The sequence below is a fragment of the Pelodiscus sinensis genome, chromosome 11, assembly GCF_052426305.1.
Source record: "Pelodiscus sinensis isolate ZL-2025 chromosome 11, ASM5242630v1, whole genome shotgun sequence".
Taxonomy (NCBI): Eukaryota; Metazoa; Chordata; order Testudines; family Trionychidae; genus Pelodiscus; species Pelodiscus sinensis.
The window spans coordinates 23583640-23609345 of NC_143062.1; the positions used below are offsets into that span (position 1 = coordinate 23583640).

Consider the following 25706-nt stretch of genomic DNA (forward strand, 5'->3'; position numbering starts at 1 on the left):
ATATCAGCTACACAACTGACGTAGCTGAAGTTGTGTATTTTAATTCAAATTTTGCCCTGCTGTGTAGATGTGCCCTCAGAGTCCAGATCAAAAAGCCCATATACATAATGCACTAGATTAAGTTGCTACCTTGTTTAATTCTAAAGTTCTTTAAATAGCTTAGTGTCCATGGAGACTTGTAATAACAACTGAAGAATTAGTCTAAAACTGACAACTGATTATATCCAGCAAATTAAGATAGATCTTGGCAATATCAATCAGATGGGTTTAGAATGGAGAGCTATGTTTGGAACGTTAACATTATATAAAGCATAGGAAATCATCATGAAAGTTCTTAAGTATACAACTCATGCCTATCTGACCATAAGCCAGCAGTCATAAATTGTATCCACTTGGCATTAAATAATAAAATGATAAATACCAGTTATGGAGCTATAATCTGGTCTTCTGCTTAAATTAATACATTATCAGAGAAAAAGCAGATGAATAAACACAATGTTGATCTATTACTGCTATGCAGACCTGTCATTATTCTGTCTTCAGTCATATAGATCGAATTTTATTTACAGTTTGATTATTGGAATATAATGTATATTAATAAAAATAAAAATAATTAAATGCCATGCAATTTTTAAATGCTCTTTCATTATGGTTTTTTTCAGTAAGCAAGTATATACTATCAAACTCCTTTGATACATTTGTGAATTATTCTTATTAGCCTATTTAGAAAGTATATTATATAATGTCCTGCAGATTTTATTAAATCTAAATATTTTCACATATAAAGATGTAAATTCACATTATAAAGCATACTTCTTATATGTTCAGAAACAACATATAGCATTAATAAAGCTATTTTCATCAATAAAACTCAAAGCATGATTTTTTACCTATATAATTTTTTATGTTTTCTAAACTGTATTAAGGCAAAGTTACAATCATTTTATTTTTAAATTGCATTAATGCAATATTAAGATTGTGGTAACAAGCACTGAAAAAGTAACAAAATTAAGAAGTTCAAGTGCAGGTCTCCATTAAAAAGTGTGCTTGGAAAAATGGCACTGTTAAGTTTCATATTAATGTGATCCTGGATTCTGATAGTCATGATAAATTCTTTAAATTTCACACATCCTCACAAGTTATAAGGTTATATTGACCAAGTCACAGATACACATGCATAGCCCTATTGTGTTAAAATGATATTATCAGATAATCTCATTCAAATTGAATAATATATAAATGCACAGGTAATCAGAAATTCATTTCAGAGTAAGACTGAAATCACACTTAAGGATTTTCCCTAATGTTAATTCAGTCTCATATCACATTTCACATAACAGTATTTTATGGTATACTATAAAACAGTAATACATTAACATCTGTTTTATTTACTAAGGAAAGTAATCCCAATCCTATTCCCACCTAAATCATTAGCAATATTCACATAGTTTTCAGTAGGACTAGATCTCTGTGTTAGGCTTAGGGATGTCCCACATGTCTAGAAAGAAGAGACTTCCAAAAAGGTACATGTTTAAACTCCAAACAACTCTCTGGAGTTTATATATATATATATATATATATATATATATATATATATATATATATATATATATATATATATATATATATAAAAACCTGATGGAATTATACCTGCTTAAAACCAGAAGTAATAAAGTAGTGAATGTGGGACTTTCACTTAATTACCCTGGCCTGCAAATTCCAAGCAGCAAGAGAAGAAGATGGTTAGGAAACCTTCTGCTGTCTATGAAATATTCTTTATTTATGTATAAGTCAGTTTTCTTGATTTAGATGTTTGGGTTTATTTTTAATATGGAAAACATCTTTTTGGAAAAATCATGGTTTATATTTTAAGAATAAAAATCGATTGAAATAAACTGTATGTACCAAATTGCTTTTCTTAAAGACAGAAGCACCAGTTAAGGGTAGGACAAATATACATACATGCATTCACAACTCTATAAACCAATAAATTAAAAGGCAACAATATAAAAAATATTGAAGCTGGCTGTTAAAAGTAATTATTAAAACTTAAAGAACAAACAACACTGGCAACTGTATAAATTCAGAAAAAAACTAAAAACAGTATCTTATCCATCTTGTTGTCATCACAGCATTAATGACTCAGAGCCATTAACTGTCTATTGCCTACTTTTATGTCCCATCCTATCCTTTGACTCCTTTCTATCCCTGGGATAAGAAAACAGAGTCTTCTACTGTCTATTAGGTCCTTTATCCATAAATAAGGCACTACCAAATTCACGGTCCAATCTGGTCAACTTCATGGTCATAGTATTTTAAAAATTATAAATTTCATTATTTCATGTACTTAAATCTGAAATTTCATGATGTTGTAATTGTAGGGGTTCTGATTCATAAAGGAGATATGGTGTACAATGGTTACAAGGTTATTGTGGGGGGAGGAAGGGGAAGGTTTGCAGTACTGCTACTGTTACTTCTGTGCTGCTGCTGGTGGCAACACTAACTTCAGAACTAAACAGCTGTAGAGAGGTGGCAGCTGTCTGGGTGCTCAACTCTGAAGTCAGAACCGCTCCCAGCAGCAACACCTAAGTAAGGGTAGCATGGCATGGTATGCCACCCAGCTCTAATGTCAGCACAGAAGTAAGGGTAGCAATACCATGACCCCCCTCAATAACCTTGTGATGCCCCTTGCAACTCCATTTTGGGTCAGGACTCCCCATTTGAGAAATGCTGCTCCTCCACATCTGCATAGTATAGGGGGAAGCAAACAGAAGACCAGATTTCATAGGGGAAGAGGACCAGATCTCATAGCCCATGACACATTTTTCATGGCCATAAATTTGGTAGGAGCCTATCCATAAAGCTAGGAAATCCATTTCTGTCCAAAGTGAATTCAAACTCTACATAAGGTTTACCAACTAGGAATCTCAAGCAAATGATGCATTCCAAAACATGTGTCTCCAATATTCATGAGACTGTTCAGCCACCCAAATATCCCACAGCAACAACCAGAACTTGCCTTATGATGTTTTCTTAAGTTTTGCCTAACAACTGATATTTGTGGTCAGTCATACCAAAAATGTATCCTTTCCATTAAGGAGAGACATTACCACTGTACATAATGCAATCGACTACAGCAAATAGCATTATACTGTCAAGACAGAGAAACATTGGCACTGAGCCAATGAATGAGCAGCTAACTATATTTATCCATATAAAAGAAAGCTATAAGAAAACAGCAAAGAAAACAAAAACTGCTTATTATTTCATTTAGTTCCCTGTTTGCTCACCAGGGGCACATGTACACAGCAGGGCTAAATCCAAAATAAGCTACACAACTTGAGCTGCGTCAATTGTATAGCTTAAGTTGAAGAAGCTTATTTCGGCTCTTGACTCTGTCTACCTATAGGAAGTCCGAGAAAGAGAACTCTTCCTCCGACTTCCCTTAATCCTCATAAAATGAGGGTTACAGGAGTCAGAGTAAGAAGTCCTCCAGCTGGCGTTATTTCGACATTATGTTGAAATAACTGCTTCTGTGCAGACACAGACTATGTTATTTCAGAATAACGTTAGTTATTCCAAAATAATGCTGCTGTGTAGACGTACCCTAAAACAATAGTGTAATCAACAAAGTACAATGTACATTACCACTTTTCACTACAGACCATAGATGAAAATGCCAATAGATTTCATTGGTATGATTGCACCCAGATATTTATAACCAACCCACGTATCATATTATAGCCATTGTTCAGTTTGATGTAAAAAGAATTATACTGTATGTATACATGTGTATGTTTTCTATACTGTATTTAGAGCAGAAGTATTAAATCATTTTTATCAGATGGACTTACCTTTATTAATAACTGTATGGACACTTGCCCTGTACAGTCAGAGAACTAATGAAAGCTGAAAATTAGCAATAGCCTATTTTTTTATTTTATTTTAAATTGTACAAAACATTTTGTGTTCTTTGAATTTTTGGTATGTAATGTTCACAATATAGTTACCAGACTGGCCAAGTCATAATAAGGACATTCTTCTCTAGCAAGATGCTAGTTTGAAAGAAAATGCCACAGCCTTAATGCATTATAATTACACATATTTCTCTTTATTGTGGGGATGAAGTTAAATTTAAATTATAGGCCTTGGTACCATTTTTAGTTTCTTAAGACTATATGGAAATAGTGTTGTAAGCTGCTATTTTGTGCCAATTCAACTTAATAAGCTTCAGAACATCTATATAAAATTGATCTTCTCTTTCCCTCATTTGATACTTAAACAGGAAATCCAACATGAAGCTTTTCTCAGGATTCTTACTGAAAGACATGACCACATCCTAGTTTTAGCATAGTTCATTGGACAAATTTGCTGTGTGCCAAAGGTGAACCCTTTTCACGTTAGAATAAGGCAGAACATTATGGAAATTTAAAACACTGATCTTGAAGTGATAACAAAGCACTTTTTCAAGATTTCTACCTGTATCTGTTATTGATTTGCCAATAAATATTACCTTCATAATCCAAGGATATTTTATTGCATGTCTTCATTTTAGAGTGAACCTAACCAACACACATTTCCTAGAGGTCCGAAGTTTCAAACTGTTTAAATCAGAATACAGTACATATAGAAAAGAAAAAACCTGAAATTTCAATGCATTAAGTATTATTAGGAGTAAATGCACTTACTTCATTTCTAATATTTCTTCAAGCTGTTTTCTCCGCTCTATTCTGAGGTTAGCCAGATGTGCTTCTTTCTCAGCCAGAGACTGCTGTGTTGAGGCAAGACGGGCTTTGGTAGCATCCAATTCTTGTCTGGTCTTTTCGAGTGCATTCATCAATTCTTCTAACTAAAAACCATAGATTGTTTAAGTTCCATATTTTTCATTCAAATAATATTTTATAAACACAGAAAAATCATAGTAGGGTTGAATATAAGTGGAAGCATTGTTCAAATCCATTCCTATTTTTTACTGGTTAAAAAGCAACAGTTCTTAAACATCAGGAAATGATCAAGTTTCCAAGAATCGATTGAGTCACCAATAACATTTATACAAACCATCAAACTAATGTACATTACCAAGAGCCCTTCAAACTGTGTCATTGCCATAAATACTTCCTGCACCACTTAGTCTATGGAACTCATTATGGACCTGTGTTACTAATTCTATAGTGGTTCTAACAAGCACTTCCATCATACACTGATCTTGACACCACAACAACTTTCACCAAAAATAGCTCCTTTCCAACTTGTATTTTATATGATACTAATGAGAACCTCTGAGAAGTGTAGGGAGCATGTGGAAGAGGGAAAGAGCTACAGGTCTTACATTTGAACATCTATTTAAATTCATGAAATGTATTCTCAGCCATCTTAACAATTTTAGGGGAGATTTTCCAATAAATATGAAACACATTCATGGGGAATTGCTTACTGCAGGGATTTGAAAAAATACTATTTTGCCATAAGAAAATAACAATTTTTTATAAGTGTAGGCTGTTTATACAGTGAAACCTTTGTTATCCTGCTCTCTGTTAACCAGAAAACTTTGTTAACCGGCATTGCCCCCGGCCACAATACTGTCACATCTTCGGCTGTGTCTAGACTACATGCCTCTGTCGTCAGAGGTATGTAAATTAGACACATAGGCAAAGTCAAATGAAGCCGCGATTTAAATGATCGCGGCTTCATTTAAATTTACATGGCTGCCACGCTGAGCCGACAAACAGCTGATCAGCTGTTTGTCCGCTCAGTGCGCTAGTCTGGACGCTCCCGTCGACATCAAAGCCCTTTGTCGACAGCCCCATTATTCCTCGTGGGATAAGGTTACCGGGGCTGCCGACAAAGGGCTTTGATGTCAACAGGGGAGTGTCCAGACTAGCGCGCTGAGTGGACAAACAGCTGATCAGCTGTTTGTCGGCTCAGCACAGCAGCCATGTAAATGTAAATGAAGCTGCGATCATTTAAATCGCAGTTTCATTTGACTTTGCCAAAACAACAAATCTACATGCCTCTGACAACAGAGGCATGTAGTTTAGATGTACCCTTCAGGCGCACAGGCCTGGCTTGGTTTAACAATTTTTTATTTAAGTAGTACTAATCATCTTTAACTCAAAATAGAAATGTGAGACCAACTGCCTCACACTACAAAACTACCAATATTAAAAACTTGAGTTTTACTATTATTGTCCATTAGTTTTTCCTAGGTTGATGGGACCTTCAGATAACTAGAATTTTTAGATAACTGGAACGCCCTAATCCTCGAGCGTGCCAGATAACACGGGTTTTACTGTAAAAGGGAAATATAATTATTTGAAGAATAAAATCAACCTCTGTGGAAGGAAAATATTACACCTGCCTGGCAACAACAGGACTGTTTTGTAGATAGATCAGTACATTTATAGAATTGTTAAGTCTATATAAGATGATAAAAGGTTACTACATGGTCACTACTAAAACACATTAACTCCAGCATGGTTTCCCCTTACTCTTGGCACAGAAGCTCAGTAAAGTTAATGAATAAAACTGGCGACTGCAGGCCAATGAGACTTGAGGTCATCCACAGGTTCCAATTTTGTATGTGCTGAGCAGAGAATCAGGCTTCTAGTACCTATAGGTAAGGACAATGGTCCTAACCAGTGTTCCTTGTGAGCTGAGTGCTTGGGTGGCCACCCAGGAGATATTGAAATGCTGCCCATCTGATTAGCAGAGCACCCACAGCTGTCCACAGCTGGCAGCACATCTTTCTACGAGTGGTGCACATCCATATATGCCTTAGTGCATATAAAAAATTATTCTGCACAGATCATAAATATTAGAGGGAGCATTGATCCTAACTTGGGGTTTTCTCTTTGAATGTTTTGTTAGAATAAAAACATTTTGTATTTGCAATATGCATTTCCAATAAACACATAAGGAATAAAATACTTGAAAAATAAGACTGGTCACTGCAGATTTTTTGTTATTCTTTTTTTTATTTCTGTCTACTTTTAATCTGCTAAAAATATAGAGCCACTGTAGTAATTGCCACATCACAAACTAAAGAGTATGGCATACTTTGGAGAATAATGAGAGCTTTTTCACTTGTTAAAGAATGTTATGTGAACAATAAGTGGCAGGGTATTTCCCAAAGATTCAGTGATTATGATATTTTTAGAAAAATTGTGATATGCTTCCTGTTTTGTTTTCTTTCCTACCCACTTCCCTCTCCAAAGAATTAAAATTCTATACATCAACCAACAGTGGGCAAAAATATTAGATACATTACATCTGACTAGACAAAAAGTGATAGGTGATAGAGCCAATTCACTGCTTTTCTTCATGTGCCACCATGTTGTTGATGCTACGGCAGTTTAGCAGGAATGTCGGCTTTTTGCTGCTGTACAGAAGCAGTTTGACTGAATTTAGCTGTGGTCATATAATCCGCCTGTCTACAGAGAAAACAAGATGTTTTCCCCACGTTCATTTTTAATTGCTGCTTGCCTCTATGTTGTTATCTAAATCCAACTACCATGCAATCAGCACATATAAATCACTTACTTTTTTTCAAGCTGAGCAAATATTGTTACTTGCCTCCCACATAACAGCTTCATGAAGCAGAAAGAACACTATTTTATGAATTGAACAATAGGAATCAGACTCAAACATTATTTGAACACATATAAATCACTTAACCCTTTACCATATCTACAGTGCAGTCATTCTCTATTGACATTCCATTGAGGTTAATGGAATATTAGAATGTGCCTGGTAGATTCAATACATAAGAAGGCATGTTCTACTAGGACATGCCTAGAATTCTCTGGCTATACCGTAAGGACAAGTGACACGTGATATGAATTTAAACAGGCTGCACATTTATTATTAGATGTCGGGGACTACCTGGCAGATAGAAGTGTACAGTGCAGGCAACTCTATGCTCATTCAGTCTTCTGAAAAGACTACACAACATTCCTCCTACTTAAGGTATAGTGTGGACATTAGCACAACAGTAATAAAGTGGTTAATATCTTTCAATATCTTTCCACCCTATCCCTCAAAAGGTAAAACTGGTGAAACACAGGGATGAATGAAACAACAAATAGAAACAATACTTATCCTGCAACCAATTCTCTACAGGAGCAGAGTTACATTGATGAAGAGCCACTAGCAGGGTAAGGACTTTACATATCTTCAAAATGTCTATTATTGCCCTTCCAGGTGATTACGTTCTAGAACAGTCATAGTTGGAAAAACACATATTGAAAAAGAGAAAATCTGTGATCCACAGAAAAAATGAACAAAAGGAAAACTAAGGATGAACCTTAGTAAGAAGGAGAGTCGGGGGGGGGGGAGGGAGGATTACTTGAAATAATTTATAATATTTTGATCATGTTATGTCAATATGTTACCATAAAATATGAATAGGGTTTAAATTTGTACTTATTCATAAACAAAGACACATACCTCATCCCCAAAGAGCAACTATATATAAAAGTTAGCTTTCTATTTTTCATTTTAATGGGATTATTCCAAAATCTAATCTTTTAATTTTTCCAAGACCTGCATACAGTTTTAGCAACTCAATTCACTTAATTACATGGTGCTTATTATTAAAGCCCCAAATCTATTACTTATAGTCAGTTGCATCTACTAATAGTAACAGCTATAAAGATTCAGTCACACAAACTGATTCAAATGCACAGACCCTATTTCACAATAGTCTCATCAAAATCAATGGTACTCTGGAGATGTGGGCCTATATGCAGTATAAGACAGCGTCACATCTAAAGTTTTAAAATATATTTTTTCCTCCTCTAGCCAGATTTGTCCTAGAATATGTTCAGAGACACCACAACTCACATCATGTTTCCTATATGTAACCCTTCTGCCAGGACAATTTAATTGCAGCAAGGGCCGGGTTCAGTATCTAGGGGTCTCCATCTAGGGGTCTCCATCTAGGGGTCTCCTCCTAACAACATAATACAACGCCGGCTCGAGCCCCCACCCAGTGACCTGGGAAATCTTACACACACCCCTGGGTACCTCAAAGAGGCAATTCTTCCCCTCTCGCAAGCACAGAGCCTTGGTATAGCAGCAAATCTTTAATAACACAAGGTAACCGACATCAGCATTGAAGTGGGAAAACACCACAACTCAGATTCATAAACCAGACATGAGCAAAGACCCACCCCCCAGCCACAAATCACCCAAGGTCCCCAAAAGTCCAACACCCCAAAAGTCTCTTGAGGCCAGCAACCCCAAAATCACCCAAAGTCCCAAAGTCCGACACCCCAAAAGTCTCTGCCCCGGATCAGTGCCGCCTCAGAGTTCAAAAGTTCACCTGACAGGATTTTACCATCTCAACCTGGGTGCAATGGAGGGGGCAGGGGTTGATACACCTTACGCGGTCCACCGGCAGCTCCGCCTCTCCGTAGGTTTCTGCTGCTGCCATTGACGCAAATCACTCCACCACACTGAACCTGCTGTCCTGTGAGCCGCTCCAGTTGTTCCACAGAGCAGTGTCTGCTCCGCCAGCCTGCCTCGGTCCACACTCCCCAGCCACCAGCTGGTAGGTCCCGCAGCTGCTCCACCGGCTGCCTATCAGTTGTCCCCACCAGCCGCTCACCTGCGTCCACCAGTTGCCCCCACAAACTGCTCCGCTAGTTGTCCCATGATCTGCTCTGCTAGTAGCTCAGCAACAGTGATTTCAGCTCACAGTAGATTTCAGCTCTTCAGCAGTATGGCACCAAGCTCCCCTCAGTACACAGTGATTTCAGCTCTTCAGTAAGTTCAGTTCACAGTAGAAGAGCCTCAGTGCAGGTGCACCATTGGCCCACAGTGAAGCCAGCAAGAGGAGGAGGAGGAGGTGGTGGTGGGGGGGGGGGGGGGTACAATCGGTGTGTTTTGGGCCCTCAGACAGGGCCCCCACCACCAGGTACAAAGACCTGTCCCCAGCCTCTCTCAGTCTGACTGGGTTTGGAACCCATGCCCCTTGTCTAGCGAGTTAGTCTGGTGTAGCTGAAACAAAATACAGGACTATGTAGCACTTTAAAGACTAACAAGATGGTTTATTAGGTGAGGAAGTGGGTCTGGCCCACGAAAGCTCATCACCTAATAAACCATCTTGTTAGTCTTTAAAGTGCTACATAGTCCTGTATTTTGTTTTAGTTTATGGCGAAACAGTTCCACTATTTGAGTCACATAATCAGGGTAACAACACTTTATTCCCTCTGCCTCAATAACAGAGAAACTTGAGATCCCACAATGGCCAAAGTGACCATTTGGTTGCTGAGAGCACATACTAGACAGGGTGGGCGTGCCTATGCAAATGAAGCAGCCCCTGAAGCCTTTTTGCATCACTTGCCACAGTTCACCCCCAGATGTCAGGGTAGGGCTTATCTTGACCCTGCTTACATGTAAATCAGGCCATTTGTGAATATTTTTAATGCACACAAAGCAAACATTATCAAAAGTCAGGTATATATGTAAAAATATCTACATATAGAAGTGAATAAACTTTAAAGTCAGAGAGAATACAATTTTAAATGTGAATAAAAACTGCTTAAGATCACAAATCATTAGCTTTTGTGAATTCAAAAGCTAGACATGCATTTATATTTTAATACAATATTTGCACATCAGTACCTATTTTACTTTTCTGCCAAAACTTAAATTCAGGATTCTATGGCTCCCAACTTACTTACCTCACAAATACCTAAAGCAACAACAGGATTTGATTAGTAGGCAGGTTGGTATCACAAAAGTGTAGGACTGGAAGGGACTTCCAGGGGTCTTCTAGTTCAGTCCTCTGAACTCAAGGTACGATTAAGTATTATTGTAGCTATCTTTGGCAGGTGGCTGTCTAACCTGGTCTTAAAACTCTAACAACGGAGATTTCACAACTTCCCTCAGCAAATTATTTCAGTGCTTAATTTCCCTGAGGAAGTTTTTGCTAATGTCCAACCTAAACCTCACTTGGTGCAGTTTAAACCCATTGCTTCTTGTCCTATCCTCACAAGCAAAGGACAACAATTTTTCCCTCCTCCTTATAACAACCATCTATGTCAGGGGTGGGCAAGAGAGCCTCTGTAGCCGACTTATCCAGCCTGCTGCCACTCTGCTGCTCTCCTGCCCCCAGGCCAATCAAGACCAGGGGACGGCGGAGTGCAAAAAGTCTCCTCCCCCCGCCAGGGACGCACGGCACCAGAGGGAACCACCAGCTTTTCAAAACAGCTGGTGATTCCCTCTAGGCACCACGTGCCCTCGGCAGGATAGAGGCAGGAGATGAGAGACTTTGCACACTCCCATGTTCTAAGGCCCTGATTGACCTGGGGGTGGGGAGTGTGTGAAATCTCCTCCCACCACCAGGGGTGCACAGCACCTAGATGGAACCACCCATGTGTTTTGAACAGTTGACTTTGAATGCTTTCCTGCCTCCAGGTACTGATTGACTTGGGGATGGGGGAGTGGCAGAGCGGACGCAGGTCAGTCAGTTGTGGAGGCGCTCTTGCCCACCCCTGACATAGATGGTTGCTACAAGAGGAGGGAAAAAATGGTTGTCTTTCACTTGTGAGAATAGGACAAGAACCAATGGGTTTAAATTGCAGCAAGAGGTTTAGGTTGGATATTAGGATAAATTTCCTGCTTTGAGTTCAGAGGACTGAACTAGAAGACCCTTGGAAGTCCCTTTCAGTCCTACACTTCTATGATACCAACAGCTGGCAGTTCTCTCTAAGTGCCAAGGGGCCAGGGGGCAAAGATTTCATGCACTCCCCCACCCCTAGGCCAATCAGGGTCTGTGGGCAGGTAAGCACAGGAAGTCTCCTGGCCCCGCCCCTTCCACCAAGACCCTACCCCTTTCTGGCAGTCCGGTACCACTTCACAAATTTGTGAAGTGACCCCCCCCTTCAAAATTATTGCCCACCTCCTGTGCCACCCACAGTATCAAAAGCTTTACTGAAGTATAACGAGATCTGATTTTCAAAACACTGATTTTCAATGTTAGAAAATGTAAATGTGTGTGATTGCTAATGTGAGAATCTAGGCTATTGCTCCTATATGTATATCATATATATTAAGTATACACACTCATATTATATAATGATGTAAAGTATCAGACAACCATAACTACAGGCAGTGTTGCCAGCTACACCTGTCACACATTTTGTGATGAAGTTTCTACTTAAACTCAGTGGGTCCTGCACTTCCTGGTCGATTTGCTTGCTACACAGCAGCCCCCAATTTTAGGCACCATGCCTAGGGCTTTCATTTGCTGAATACTGAGCTCTTTTAATCATTGGCCAGCATGGCTTTGTCTATACTGCAAGTTTTTGTGGCAGAAACTATGCTAATGAGGGACTCACTAACATGAGTTGCGATGTCATTAGCATATTTTCTGCCAATTCTTTTTGCACAAAGGGTTTTTGCACAAAAAGAAGCAGTGAAGCAATGTAGCCGCTTCTGTTTTGCGCAAAAACCCTTTTGCACAAGATCCTTATGATTCTCCCAAACTCCACTGCCTTGGGGTTGTTGCTGCTACCGGCAGGCTCAGCAGCTAGTCCAGGATGCTGGGCTTGGCTGCCTCAGGGCAGCTGCCACTGCCTGGCTCAGCTGCCCAAGGGCTGTTGCCAGGCTCTGCAACCCACAGATACTGCTTCTGCTTGGCGGCCCCAGGCACCACCAGGCTCCATGGCCAGCCACAGCACACGGCTCTGTGGCCAGCCCCAGGGCCACCATCAGGTTCTGCTGCACCCTGGCTGACACCACCGTTGGAATCAGCTGCCCCGCAACTGCTGCTGGGTACTTTAGCACTGCTGAGCTCAACTATGCCAGGGCACCGCCAGGCTCCACGGCCAGCCCCAGAATACAAGGCTTAGCTGCCTCAAGGCTGCCACCGCTGTACTCAGCTGCTCTAGATCACTGCTGGGTTCTGCAGCCAGCCCTGGCATGTGGCTCCACAGTGAGCCCCTGGGATCAGCTAGGATTCTAGCTCCATGGCCACTCCAACCACTGGGCTTCATGACACCAGCACTCTCTGGTCTAGGGGCTCATTGATCCAGAAAGTCCTGCACCAGAGAGGTTCAAGCTGATTTGACATTTGGTTTTAAGGCTGAATATTAACTTTCTGCATTTTGTCAAATATTCATTTCCTTTCTTTTTTCAATCCCTACTGAGAGGAAGGATAGGAACATTGAGGATTTTTTAATTCCTCCCCAAAAGAAGATACAAAAGTGACATCTGATTGCTTTACTCTGGTCCTCATGATGTAGAAGAAACACCAGCATTAGTACTATCCTGTACCTCACAGGAGTTCTTCAGTTTCTCTATTGTCCATGAAAGGCAGCTGATGGATCATCTTAATGTTCATCAAATAGTGCCTCACATCTCTACAAAGCATAAGAGAAACTTTGCACGGAAGGACATATTCAATAACTTCCTAACCTTATGAATTCAGTCTTTAGATTGGATCCATTTTCCTTCCATAGTGAAGTGTCTGTTCTCCTATAAGATCATGTATATATGTTAATAGGATACTCTGTGTACAAAAATTATAAAACATTTTTTTTCTCAAAGGCACTATTTCTCATCAGGAATCTAATTAAACATCCAGGCAGCATTGCAAAGTATTTTAATTATTTTCTGAAGGCAAGTAATGATAATCTTATTTTTCTAGTTACTCGTGTTGTGAGATTTTTCTACCTTTATATCTATTCTACCTCACATCTCTTCAGCACTACTGCCTTACAGCAACACCTATTGGAAAAGGTTGAAATTGTAACTTCCAGAAGCTCGCTAATGACTGCTGACTGGATGTTGTAATTACTAAGTAAAAGTTGTATTTGATCTCAACCATTGGAATAATTTATTTTGGGAATCTCATTGACCTTTGAGTTAAATCTTTTAAGATGAAACTCTGAACATCCTGAATCCATTACTAGCTCTTTCTTACATTTCTGGGAGGCCTAATTTAATCAGTTTTATTATAATAATATAATAAATGAGCTATTAAAACATGCATTTTTTTCAATGCATCATGTTAGGATCTCACTTTGACTTAATATGTTTATTCTCAATTCATGAACTGAAGTTCATTTCTGGATGGCAGGCACAAGAACAACGTAGTGTGCATGTAATTCTCATTTTTAGTTTTCAATATATTTTCAGCAATCCTCTCTCCCTCCCAAGTCCAATTAATAAAGTTTCACACCAAGATACAAAAAGAAAGAGAAGGGAATGTGCAAAAAATATACATCTGAGAAACCAGTTTCTGTTAAACTAAAGAGGGTTAAAGTTCAAATGAATGACAGTTTGTTAAAAATGCCCTTGGGCATTCTTAATTCCAGATTGGATTCGGCTCAATGCAACTCACGCTAACATAATACAGTTCCAGTTAGTGGGGAAAAGGAGAGGGAAATGGATTCACATGTTTTTATAGTTCAAGTATGACATATTTCTGCAAGATGATGAAGACCTGGCAATCTTCCAACAATCAGGACTAATATTATTAATATTATCTTTAAAATGTTGGCACTTCATTTTAACAACAATGCTAGTGATAAAAACATGAGTTTTTTATATCCCTTACAGATTTTTTTTCACATACCGTTTTGCACAGTGATCATATTAACTTAAAATTTAATACTTTGTTAGCATGTTTAGACCATTTATGAATTTTACATACCCAATATATGTTGCTATATTGTACTACTACTTATGTACAGTTATCTTAGTTACAACTGTTATCTAAATACAGTAATACTAGTGAATAATGAAAAGAGTTTATGAAGAAAGCTAAATAGAAACATATATTTTATTATACTTGTTCAACTAAGAAGCTACTGGTTTGAAGTTTCCTTCAAAAGTTATTTTTCTTCACATCAACTGTGAGCAATTCTCACTCTTTTGAGTTCAACCTATCCTGCATAGACTTCAGTAATCTGCAGTTCTATGCATACGGAATTGATAGGAGTTAAACAGCCCCTTCCAATGTAAAAATATGGGACTGGACAAAGGAAAAGATTCCATTAGATTCTCATCATGTGGCAACTACCACATTGTTCTATTTTTGGATTGGAAGGGGAAAGTTTGTCCCTCTGCAGAACTGGGGCCATAACAAATCACACAGATGGGGGAGCAATCAGAGGCCAGGGTTCTTGACAAAGAGAAGCCTCCCATCCCAAAAGGTATTACCCCTGGCCGTAGTTGTGCATACAGTTTCACTTAAATGGTGGGTTGTCTACCACACAAAGCAGATGCAGGAAAGATAAGGCAGATCCAGCCCTAAACTCTATAAGACCTAAAAAGGAACACTATACCACCCTTCAACTTTTCCCCATCAAACAAAGGTCTGTCTGCTCCTTGTTCACAGCCCATCTAGGTCCCACCACCTTCTTTGTGAAAGGTTCCCAAACCAAGGAGTATCATTCCCAAGGTTTTGGGAAGGAGGACTTGGGAGTCCACTCACTCTGGACCCCTGGGGCCTCCACTCCCAGAGGGAATAGAGCATCCCTGTTCTTCAGACCAGAGCAACTATCACCCAGCATAAAACAGGAGGTTTATTGAGCTCTGAATGTAGCGAAGGATCTTAGCCCTGTAGACCTGTCCTCCCTTAGCCCAGTATGTCTGAGTAACCCCTGCAGCCAGATGGACTCTGCCTGCTTTCTCACTGTCCAGTTCAGAAGTTCTCTGCTTCCAGCTGAGAGTCCCATATCCCCCTACTGCAGCCTCTCCCCTGTCCATTGTTTTCTATCCTCATAAAAACAGTCCCGCTAATATCTGAAAAATGGAAAAAGACAAGTGGATGATGAGAATCTAGAAATGTAATGCATAGGTAGTGGAATAGTTTGTGACCATGTGAATAATTTATCTCAAAAATTAAAAATAATGTACTTAGCTTCAAAGTTGGTAGTTAATATTCACTTTGCGTCATTTGATAATGGCATGACCAATGCAAAGGACTTGGAAATTACATCCCAGAAATATCAATCAAGGTATTGTACACATTTTGAGTAAACATATATACTATTTTGAGAGGAAGGCTGTGACTATGACTAGTGTCTTTGAGAAGACTTGAGGAGCTGTAGAAAGACCAAAGGGGAGGACCCTGTATTAGTAATGGTCTTGACCTATGACAAATCTGAGAAATCTTCCATGGGCTAGGTGGATGGTTACATGAAAATATGCAAGAACCAGTCCCCTTTGTCCAGTGCAGGTATGATAGTTGCTACGGTCACCATCTTGAATTTTGTGTTGTGGATGAACTTATTGAGTTTCCAGAGATCCAAGATTGGTCTCCATCCCCCTATTTTTTTGATTGTTAGAAAATAGTTGAGAGTAGAACCCTCTTCCTCGACATTCTGTGGGAACAGGTTCTATTGCCCCTAGGGTGAGTAACTTTTGCACCTATGTTCGTAATAGGAGTTCATGAAATGGGTCCCTAAAGAGGGACAGGGTAGAGGGTTGGGTAGGGAGCATGGATATGAAGGGGATTGTGTAATCCGATTTAATAATTTCCAGGACCCATTTGTCTACACTGATTTGGGCCCACTGTTGGTAGAAGGGTCTCAGGCGGTGATGGAAGGTAGCATTGGAATGCACTGGATCTGTGGGGTGGTTGCCCAGACCCCTGAACAAGACTTCAAATTTATTGTTTGTGAGAGGTCAATTGAGTGGTGGAGGACTGATTTTGCGGTGTCCTCCTCCTGTTAGGGCATTGCTTAGGTCCTTTGTCACATGTCTTCTGCTATTGTCTGTAATAGTTATAATTATAGTCCCTTGGCCTTTGGTAGAGGGTATACTTGTGTTTCTTATTAGGTGGAGTGTACATCCCCAGTGTGCAGAGTGTGGCACGAGAGTCCTTCATTCAGTGTAGGACTTCATCTGTCTTAGCGGCAAATAGCTGTTTTCTATCAAAGGGGAGATCCTCCACCTTCAATTGCAATTCTTTTGGGATCCCTGATGACTCCAGACTTGAGGCTCTACGCATTATGATTGCTGTGGCTGTGGCCCTAGCCGTTGTGTCAGCAACATCCATTGCAGCCTGGAAGGTTGTCTGTGCTATAGATAAACCCTCCTTAATGATGGACTGTAGGTGCTACCTCTCATCATCAGGAAGGTCCTGCAGCAGGTCCTGTAGTTTAGCATAGTTGCATGATCGTAGTTAGCCAGAAGGGCTGTATAATTTGATATCCTGAATTGGAGGGTGACAGAAGAGTACACCTTGTGGCCAAAGATGTCTAACCGCTTATGCTCTTCATTGTGGGGTGTAGATTTAAATTGTGGGTTCTTAGCCATGTGATTAACCAAGTCTATGACCAGTGAGTTTGGCTGGGGACGTGCGAAAGGAAGTCTATATCTTTTGCAGGGAAAAAGTATTTTCTATCCGCCCTGCGGTTTGTTGGGGGGATAGAGGCTGGATTTTGCCACAGTACATCTGATGGCTCAAGGATAGTTTAATTGATGGGTAGAGCTATCTTTGAGGATGCCGTGGATTGTAGTATCATCAGTCATTTGTATTGCTCATCTTGTACCTCTTGGAGTGTAATGTCTTGTGATTGAGCTACCTCGTCTGGTCTAGTGGATCTGGGGTCATGTGAGGAGCTGTCTGAGTCTGAATGAGGTAAGTTATCATTATCATTGGAGCCCGCTTGTGTTATTACTGAGGGTGGGTGAGATGCTGAGGAATGCGTGGATATGGTGGAAGAGTGCACAGACGTGTGCTGTTGTAATGTAGGAGCTATATCTCTTGAGTGGTAGGCATAGGAGTAACATGGTCAGTAACCCTGCTACGGTTTCCAGGGGGGCCATTGAGGCTGGAACTGCTATGGAGGATACATCCACTGCTGGTTGGGCCACATGGGATGTTGTTGTAGGGAATGATCCCGATATGAATGCCAGGAAACCAATGATCCTGAGAGAGATGAATGGCATGCCTGCTGCTATAGTCAGTTCTTGGTGAGAGCAGCATAGGAGAGTGGGGAGCCTTTCTGGCATATGAGTGTGTCCCTGGGTATAAGACACCACTGATGAGCGTGGTGAGCAAGCTCCTGTTGGTGTGCCTGGCTGAGGAGATGTTTGTCAGTGCTTCATCTTGCACAGCGCTTTCTTATGCTGCGGTGCTGGAGCACGGTCAAGGTCAGTCTGACCAGTCTGTTCAGGCACAGTAGAGGCGCCTGTGGGAGCTGGTCGTGGTGGCATATTGCGGCTTTGTGGGTGCTGCTGCCTCAGCAGCAGTGCACTTGGGTTCTGACTCAGCTCTCCTGGCTGGTGCACACTTGAGTTTCTCTGTGGTGCCGGAGACTGATAGCACTGGGGAACAAGAGACCCTGGGCAGTGCTGGAAATGAGCATACTGGAGAAGCCTGCAAAGCTTGTGAGCCTTTGTGGGATGGTGAAGCCACCTTGTCAATGGGCTTTTGCTGTCCCCTTGTGTCCTCAGGTTTGTCCCGTGGTAGTTGTAGGGACTTCCCCAGAGGAGATTTTTGAGCCACATTTCGCGGTCTTTTCTGGCTCTGTCTGTCATGTTCCGACAGTGCAGGCACTTTTGTGATGCATGAGTCTCTCCTAGGCATTTAATGCAGGAGCCATGGCCATCTGAAATGGGCATCGAATCTCAACATGAGTTGCATCTTTTAAAGCTGGGAAAACTCGGCATGATGAAGAAAAAAAAGCTGCCACTGTGGCGCTTCTCTCTCTCTTTTTAAACAAATATTGCAAACTACTGTTAACTGACTAAACTATGAGGAAAAGTCTAAACTAACTATAGAAATTTTATTTTTCTTGTCAGGAAGAAGACCACTGCTCTGACTCTGTCTTCTGCCAAGGACGGTAGAAAAGGAACTAAAGGGTCTCATGCTGCGCGCACACTCGTCAGACAGCGGAGGCATGAGACGCTGAGAGCACAGGCACAGAGCGAGGGGCACTGCTCACTAAAAAAATCTCTGAGCAGTGGTGCAAGGATGCACCATGACATGAGTGGATCACCCACAGGAACATCACTCGAAGAAGAAGAATGACTTCTTGTGTCTTGCTCACAACACTCCTATTAATGCATCCCAGAATCATGTCTGCTTTCTTTGCAACAGTGTCACACTGTTGACTCATGTTTAACTTGTCGTCCACTATAATCCCTAAATCCCTTTCAGCGGTACTCCTTTCTAGACAATCACTTCCCATTCTGTATGTGGGAAACTGATCGTTCCTTCCTAACTGGAGCACTTTGCATTTGTCTTTATTAAACTTCATCCTGTTTACCTCAGACCATTCCTCTAGTTTGCCCAGATCATTTTGAATTTTGACCCTATACTTCAAAGCACTTGCAATGCCTCCCATATTGGTATCATCTGCAAACTTAATAAGTGTATTCTCTATGCCATCATCTAAATAATTGATGAAGATATTGAACAGAACTAGCCCCAAAACTGACCCCTGCAGAATCCCACTTGTTATGCCCTTCCAGCATGATTGTGAATGGTTAATAACTACTCTGAGAATGGTTATCCAGCCATTTATGCACCCACCTTATAGTAGCCCCATCTAGGTTGTATTTCCCTAGTTTATTGATAAGAAGGTCATGCGAGACCGTGTCAAATGCCTTATTAAGGTCTAGTTATACCATGTCCACTACTTCTCCCTTATCCACTATACTTGTTATCCTATCAAGGAAAGCTATCAGATTGGTTTGACATGATTTGTTCTTTACAAATCCATACTGGCTGTTACCTAGCACCTTATTTTCTTTCAGATGTTTGCAGATAAATTCCTTAATTACTTTCTGCATTATCTTCCCTGGCACAGAAGTTAACCTGACTGGTCTGTAGTTTCCTGGGTTGTTCTTATTTTCCTTTTTATAGATGGGCACTATATTTGCCCTTTTCCAGTCTTCTGGAATCTCTCCCAACTTCCATGATTTTTCAAAGATGATAGCTAAAGGCTGAGACACCTCCTCTATCAGCTCCTTGAGTATTCTAGGATGCATTTCAGCAGACCCTGGTGACTTGCAGACATCTAACTTTTCTAAGTAATTTTTAACTTGTTTTTCTATTTTAATGTCTAAACCTACCCATTTCCACCAACATTCACCATGTTAGGCATCCTGTCACCATCCAACTTCTTGACAAAAACCGGAACAAAGAAGTCATTAAGCACCTCTGCCATTTCCAAGTTTCCTGTTATTGTTTCTCCCTCCTCACTGAGCAATGGGCCTACCCTGTCCTTGGTCTTCCTCTTCCTCCTAATATACTTGTAGAACATCTTCTTTTTACCTTTTGTGCCTCTAGCTAGATTTAGCTTTTTTTGTGTCTTTGCCTTTCTAATTGTGCCCCTGCATACCTGTGTTGTTTGCTTATATTCATCCTTTGTAATTTGACCTAGTTCCCAATTTTTATACAACTCCTTTTTGACTTTTAGATCATGTGAGATCTCTGAGTTGATCCAAGGTGGTCTCCTGCCATACTTTTTCATCTTTCCTACAAAGTGGAATAGTTTGCTTTTGGGGCCTTAATAATGTCCCTTTAAAAACTGCCAACTCTCTTTAGTTGTTTTTCCTCCTATTCTTGCTTACTATGGAACCTTACCTACCAGCAATCTGAGTTTACTAAATTCTGCCTTCCTGAAATCCATTGCTTCTATTTTCCTGTTCTCCCTTCTACCATTCCTTAGAATCATTAACTCTATGATTTCATGGTCACTTTCTCCCAAGCTGCCTGCCATTTTCAAATTTTCAATCAGTTCCTCCCTATTTGTTAAAATCAAATGAAGAACAGATTCCCCCAGTAGCTTTCTCAACCTTCTGAAATAAAAAATTGTCTCCAGTGCAGTCCAAGAACTTGTTCAATAATCTGTGCCCTGCTGTGTTACTTTTCCACCATCTGTCTGGATAATTGAAGTTCCCCATCACCATCAAATCCTGCCCTTTGGATGATGTTATTAGTTGTTTAAAAAAGCTTCATCCACCTCTTCTGCCCGGGTAGGTGGTCTGTAGTAGATTCCTATCATGATATGACCCTTATTTTTTATCCCTTTTAACCTAACACAGAGACTCTCAACAAGTCTGTCTTCTATGTCCATCTCCACCTCAGTCCAAATGTATTTATTTTTAATATTTAAGGCAACACCTCCTCCCTTTTTCCTTGCCTATCCTCCCTGAGCAAACTGTACCCTTCTATGCCAATATTCTAATATTATCCCACCAAGTCTCTGTGATACCTACTTTGTCATTGTATTTATTTACTAGCATGTCAAGTTCTTCCTGCTTATTCCCCATACTTCTTGCATTTGTATATAGGCATCTAAGATAACCTAAAATTTGATTTTGCCTCTCAGTTCTGCCTTCTCCCTTTATCTCTGCTATTATTGCCCATTATAATTATTATTATGCTCCCTTCCATTTCTGACCCATCTCCCAGGTCACCATGTTTTTCACTTATTTGTGGGCTTTGGTCACCTGCCCATCAAAACTAGTTTAAAGCCCTCTTCACTAAATTAGCCAGTCTGTGTCCAAGTACGGTCTTCCCCTTCCTCTAAAGGTGAATCCCAACCCTAGTGGCCAGATTCAGTAAGGAGCCCTGGGAAACAGATAGCTGTGCCAGGACCAATTCTAACGATGACAGGTAGTCTGTTCTCCCTGACATTCATGTATTGTCCTCTCAGTTGAGTTTATCAACAAAGATGCTAGTTACTGCCAATTGGGCCTTTATGATGGGGATGCCTGCCATCCCTATGTAAAAGTTCCCTAAAAATTAATAAAAAGTATGACTTTCTTTTAAGTATTTCATCTGACTTACACAATTTAAAAGAAAACGATATCCCTCCTAAAGAAATACATAGAATGATTAACAAATAAGAGATTATATAATTCTCTATTCATCTCTATAAAAGACTAATTTCCATAAAACCACATTAATTTGATCTCTATGAAATTCTAGAGACTTTTCCATAAGGTTCTTGGAATTGGACTGAGCCCAATTCTGGAAAATGGTTAGGACAGTTCTCTGTCTCCCAAATACATTCTGCATAGGAGCGGAAATCACTCTCACTCAAGGCCAGGGCTGGCAATAGATTTAGGGATGTTAAAATGCATTTAATTAACCATGTAACCACTGAAAATTTCAGGGTTACACAGATACATGAAGGGTGGCTGTTCAGGAGCTGGTGTGCAGGGAGAGCCAGCATTCACATCCCTAGGCAGATTTCATCAGGGTTGGTGACAGATTTCACCAGATCCTAGATAATGTGAGGAGGGGGCTCAGTTCTAGCCACCTACCTCCCCGGAAGGAGTTGTGCCTCTAGTGGAGGAGGCGGGGCTAGCAGCAGGCAACTCTCAGTGCCATCTGGACCGCACCCACTCATACCCAGCCCTCAGTGCTACTCATGCTATGTCTACACTGCGGAGAAAAGTTGGAAAAAGATACACAAATTGCGAACCGCAATTTGTGTATCTTTCCCCCCTTTTTTTCCCCTAAAGAAGCTTTTACTAAATTTGGCCCATCTACACAGGGCCAAATTTTGGAAAATAGTCCTCTTTCGGAACACCACTTATTCCTCTCACCAAGAGGAATATGGGAATGCCAAAAGAACACGTCCATTTTTTTGGAAACTTCCAAAAAAGCAGATGCGTTCCTTGGATGCAGCAGAACTTTTCTAGGTTACATCTGGTATCCCGGAAAAGCTCTGCAGTCTAGACATAACCTCACATTGCATTGGATGGGACTCCATCAGCTGTTTAAAGAGCCAGAGCCCTGGGCCCTTTTAAACCATAAGGCCACAGAGCAACTACCCCCTTTGCTCCCCTCACAATTCCTATTGGCTGCACTGCCCAAATCACACAACTCAGCATTTTCTCAAATTGCTGTCTCTGGATTGGAGTTTCTACACAGACCCTGCCTCCCAACTTGTGCAAAACATCTGATTTATGGACCCATATAATGGCATACCCATCAGTTCATATCCTGCTCTAAGTTACAATAGTTTGACATCATGTAAATCCAAATCTATACACTGGTATAAGTGAGAGAAAAATTAGACTTGACATATGTATATTCACAAATAATACAGCCTAGCCTAACATTTCCAAGTGTATTTAAAATATATATTATAGTTACTATATCTGCTATCAAATTCATGTATATTTGAACATATGCAGTATCCTGTAAGGAACTGAATGAGATGAGAACTCTTTTACACTGAAAATAATTAGGCTGGGTGATTTTTGTGTTGAATGTCTTTAGATAAAATATGCAAGCAGAGCAGAGAAACTCTCTAGCTAGCGTTAAAGTATTGTGCTGTCAGTCTGGCCTGTCTGGTTAATGTCAATAGCACTGCATATAAAAGGTGACTAAAGTGTGTACAAATGTTGATCTTTGGAGAAGGCATGCCTAGAATCATACACACTTCTACTATTTCATCCACCAGGTCAGCTTCAGGGAGAAGGGGCAAATTAGGAGTTTTCTTGCCAAAAGTTGATCATCAGCACGCTTGTTAGGTTATTCTGCACAAAGCTACTTGCCCTACTGCATTTAATTCATAATCCTGATATATTATTAAAGTTGGACATACTTCTCTCATAGAATAGTTTCAGAAGCAGCAGGGAATGTATGTCTAATGTGTTACTGCATATAGGTAGTTTATATAAATAAAGTAGGTTTGTACTTGCATCACATGTTTAAACTGTGTGTAATGACTAAAAATACACCTTAATATGAATACTTTGATTGCATGAAAGTACCTGAGTAGCTTGACATAGGAAATTTTGAAGTAATGTGACCCAAGAACCCCTTAATGCCAACTCCTACAAGGGTTAAAGATATGTTCTGATTCTGGTATGACCTATGAGGTTGTATGTCACATTGTTCATAAATACTATTGCAGAATGTAGCTACAGATTGTACGTACAGAGCTAAGTATATATATTGAAAATATTTTCTGAGAGTCTGCATCAAGGTGTAAGTCACTGGGAGAAATGAAGAAATCAGTCTTCTGTCAGATAAGACAAGTTTCACCTCTGAAAGATGTAAATTAAGTATTGTAAGCTAACATTATGGATACCCATTTACATACAAAGTTATCATAAAGGTGTGAAGTCAATAGGCATGAGCACAAAGGGAAAATAAGCCTTGGGTGGTTAATACCATCTCTACATACAGAATGAATTTTGGTAAATAAGTAGGAGGCAAAGACAATATCCCTTTAGCTTATGCTTACAAAGTAAACAAGCAGTGTGTTTATTTATGAAAAGATAATGTCAGCCAATCATGGCTGATGAAATGCAGCTGAAAACTTTGAAGTTGGAAGGGAGATAATAATTCTTTAGACAAGAAATTAACCTATTAGTTAAACTTAGTCTCTAGAAAATATGCTATGATTTCGTTTTATATGTTGTCATTCACTTCTATACTCTTACTTATCATCTCTGGTAATAAACATATCCTTGTTTGCATTTTAAATATACCTAATTGCTATAATAAGCAAGGTGTAATCCTGAAATGCTTCATATAGGCTGGTGTGTATTCTGTTCCTTTGGGAGCCAGTATTTTTGGGAGAGTCAGTGGATACAGGTCTGGGACTTGCTTCAAAGGGACTTGTGAACTGGGATGAACCTATTATTAACTTGTAAGGGATGGCAGAGCGCAGAGGAAAGAGGTTGAATGGCTCGTGGTTCCTGGGGGCTAACATCCAGATAAGCACGAGCAAGTTTCCCTCTCACTGGTGGCAAAAGGTAACAAAGTGACTCAATCATGGGAACCCTGAGGACCATGACACTTAAAATTTATTTTGTCATGTTCTTACAAATTAAAGACACTATTAAGGCAGCAAGAGAAATAAAAATACTAATTTGCATGGGTAATACAATATAGATTCTACAGAAAGGAAATTTGATACCCAATTTAATTATAGGAAAAGGCAGTCTCAGGAGTCAGGAAGTACTATACGCACAAGAGGGAACAAGATCTGAATGAATGCATAGCCTACTTTTCGTGAGACCTGGGTAGCAGGCAGTTATCACGGACTAAGAAAGAAGTATGAGACATAGTAATCATAGTAGAGACATAGTAAGACCAAAGTAATTCAGAGGGGAGCATTCTGACAGAGACAGAGATCCTTGGTCAGCCTAGGAATGTGCAGCTTTGTACAGATAGAAAGCATGTGTATAATTGCACAGAGAGCATGCAGCATGACCGAGCAACACTGCAGTGAAGAAAAGGGTATGTAGGATTACCTGTCTAGAACATGCAGATTGAGTGAACAATGAGCAAAATGGCTGTCCCTCTTAGGTGTCTCAGAGCCTCTGTTTCCTTTCTATCGGCACCTCTTCTTCTGCACATAGTACACAGCTAGTATTCCAAATTAAGATCCTCTCTCTGGATCATTTCAAGCAAACATATTTAGCTCTTTACTCTTCCTTCTGGACTCTCCCAGATACTTTCTGACCCTTCCTGGGGGCTTCATGGACTTGGCCCTTCTTCAGGAACTTCTGCTAATCTTGTTGCTGGACTCTTGCACCAGCTTCATATGCGCACACAGCTCTTCTTTTCCTATCATTTATATACTACTTTTCATCTTGCATTTTCCGCATTTCAGATTATGTATGTAAGAATCACTCACCCACAAATGAAATGGAACCTCTTTGGGTTGAAAATGGTAAATATCTTCACTAGCAATATTAAACAAGTTTTTATGGGTAAGTGAAAAACAATTTCAACTATAGGAACTTATAAGGAAATTGAAATA

The 25706-nt window shown here is 40.0% G+C and overlaps 1 protein-coding gene across 8 annotated transcripts in view; it reads right to left on the bottom strand.

Annotated features, from left to right (window-relative positions):
• The window catches only part of ERC2 (ELKS/RAB6-interacting/CAST family member 2), a 1139467-nt gene that overhangs the window by 438038 nt on the left and 675723 nt on the right, over positions 1–25706 (bottom strand). For all 8 annotated transcript variants that reach the window (XR_016350432.1, XM_075938891.2, XM_075938890.2 and 5 more), the window contains one exon: positions 4689–4849. Coding sequence is in view for 7 of the 8 variants with exons in the window: in XM_075938891.2 (XP_075795006.2) it covers positions 4689–4849 (161 nt within the window). In the remaining variant the exon portion in view is untranslated. The remainder of the gene's footprint in view (positions 1–4688; positions 4850–25706) is intronic.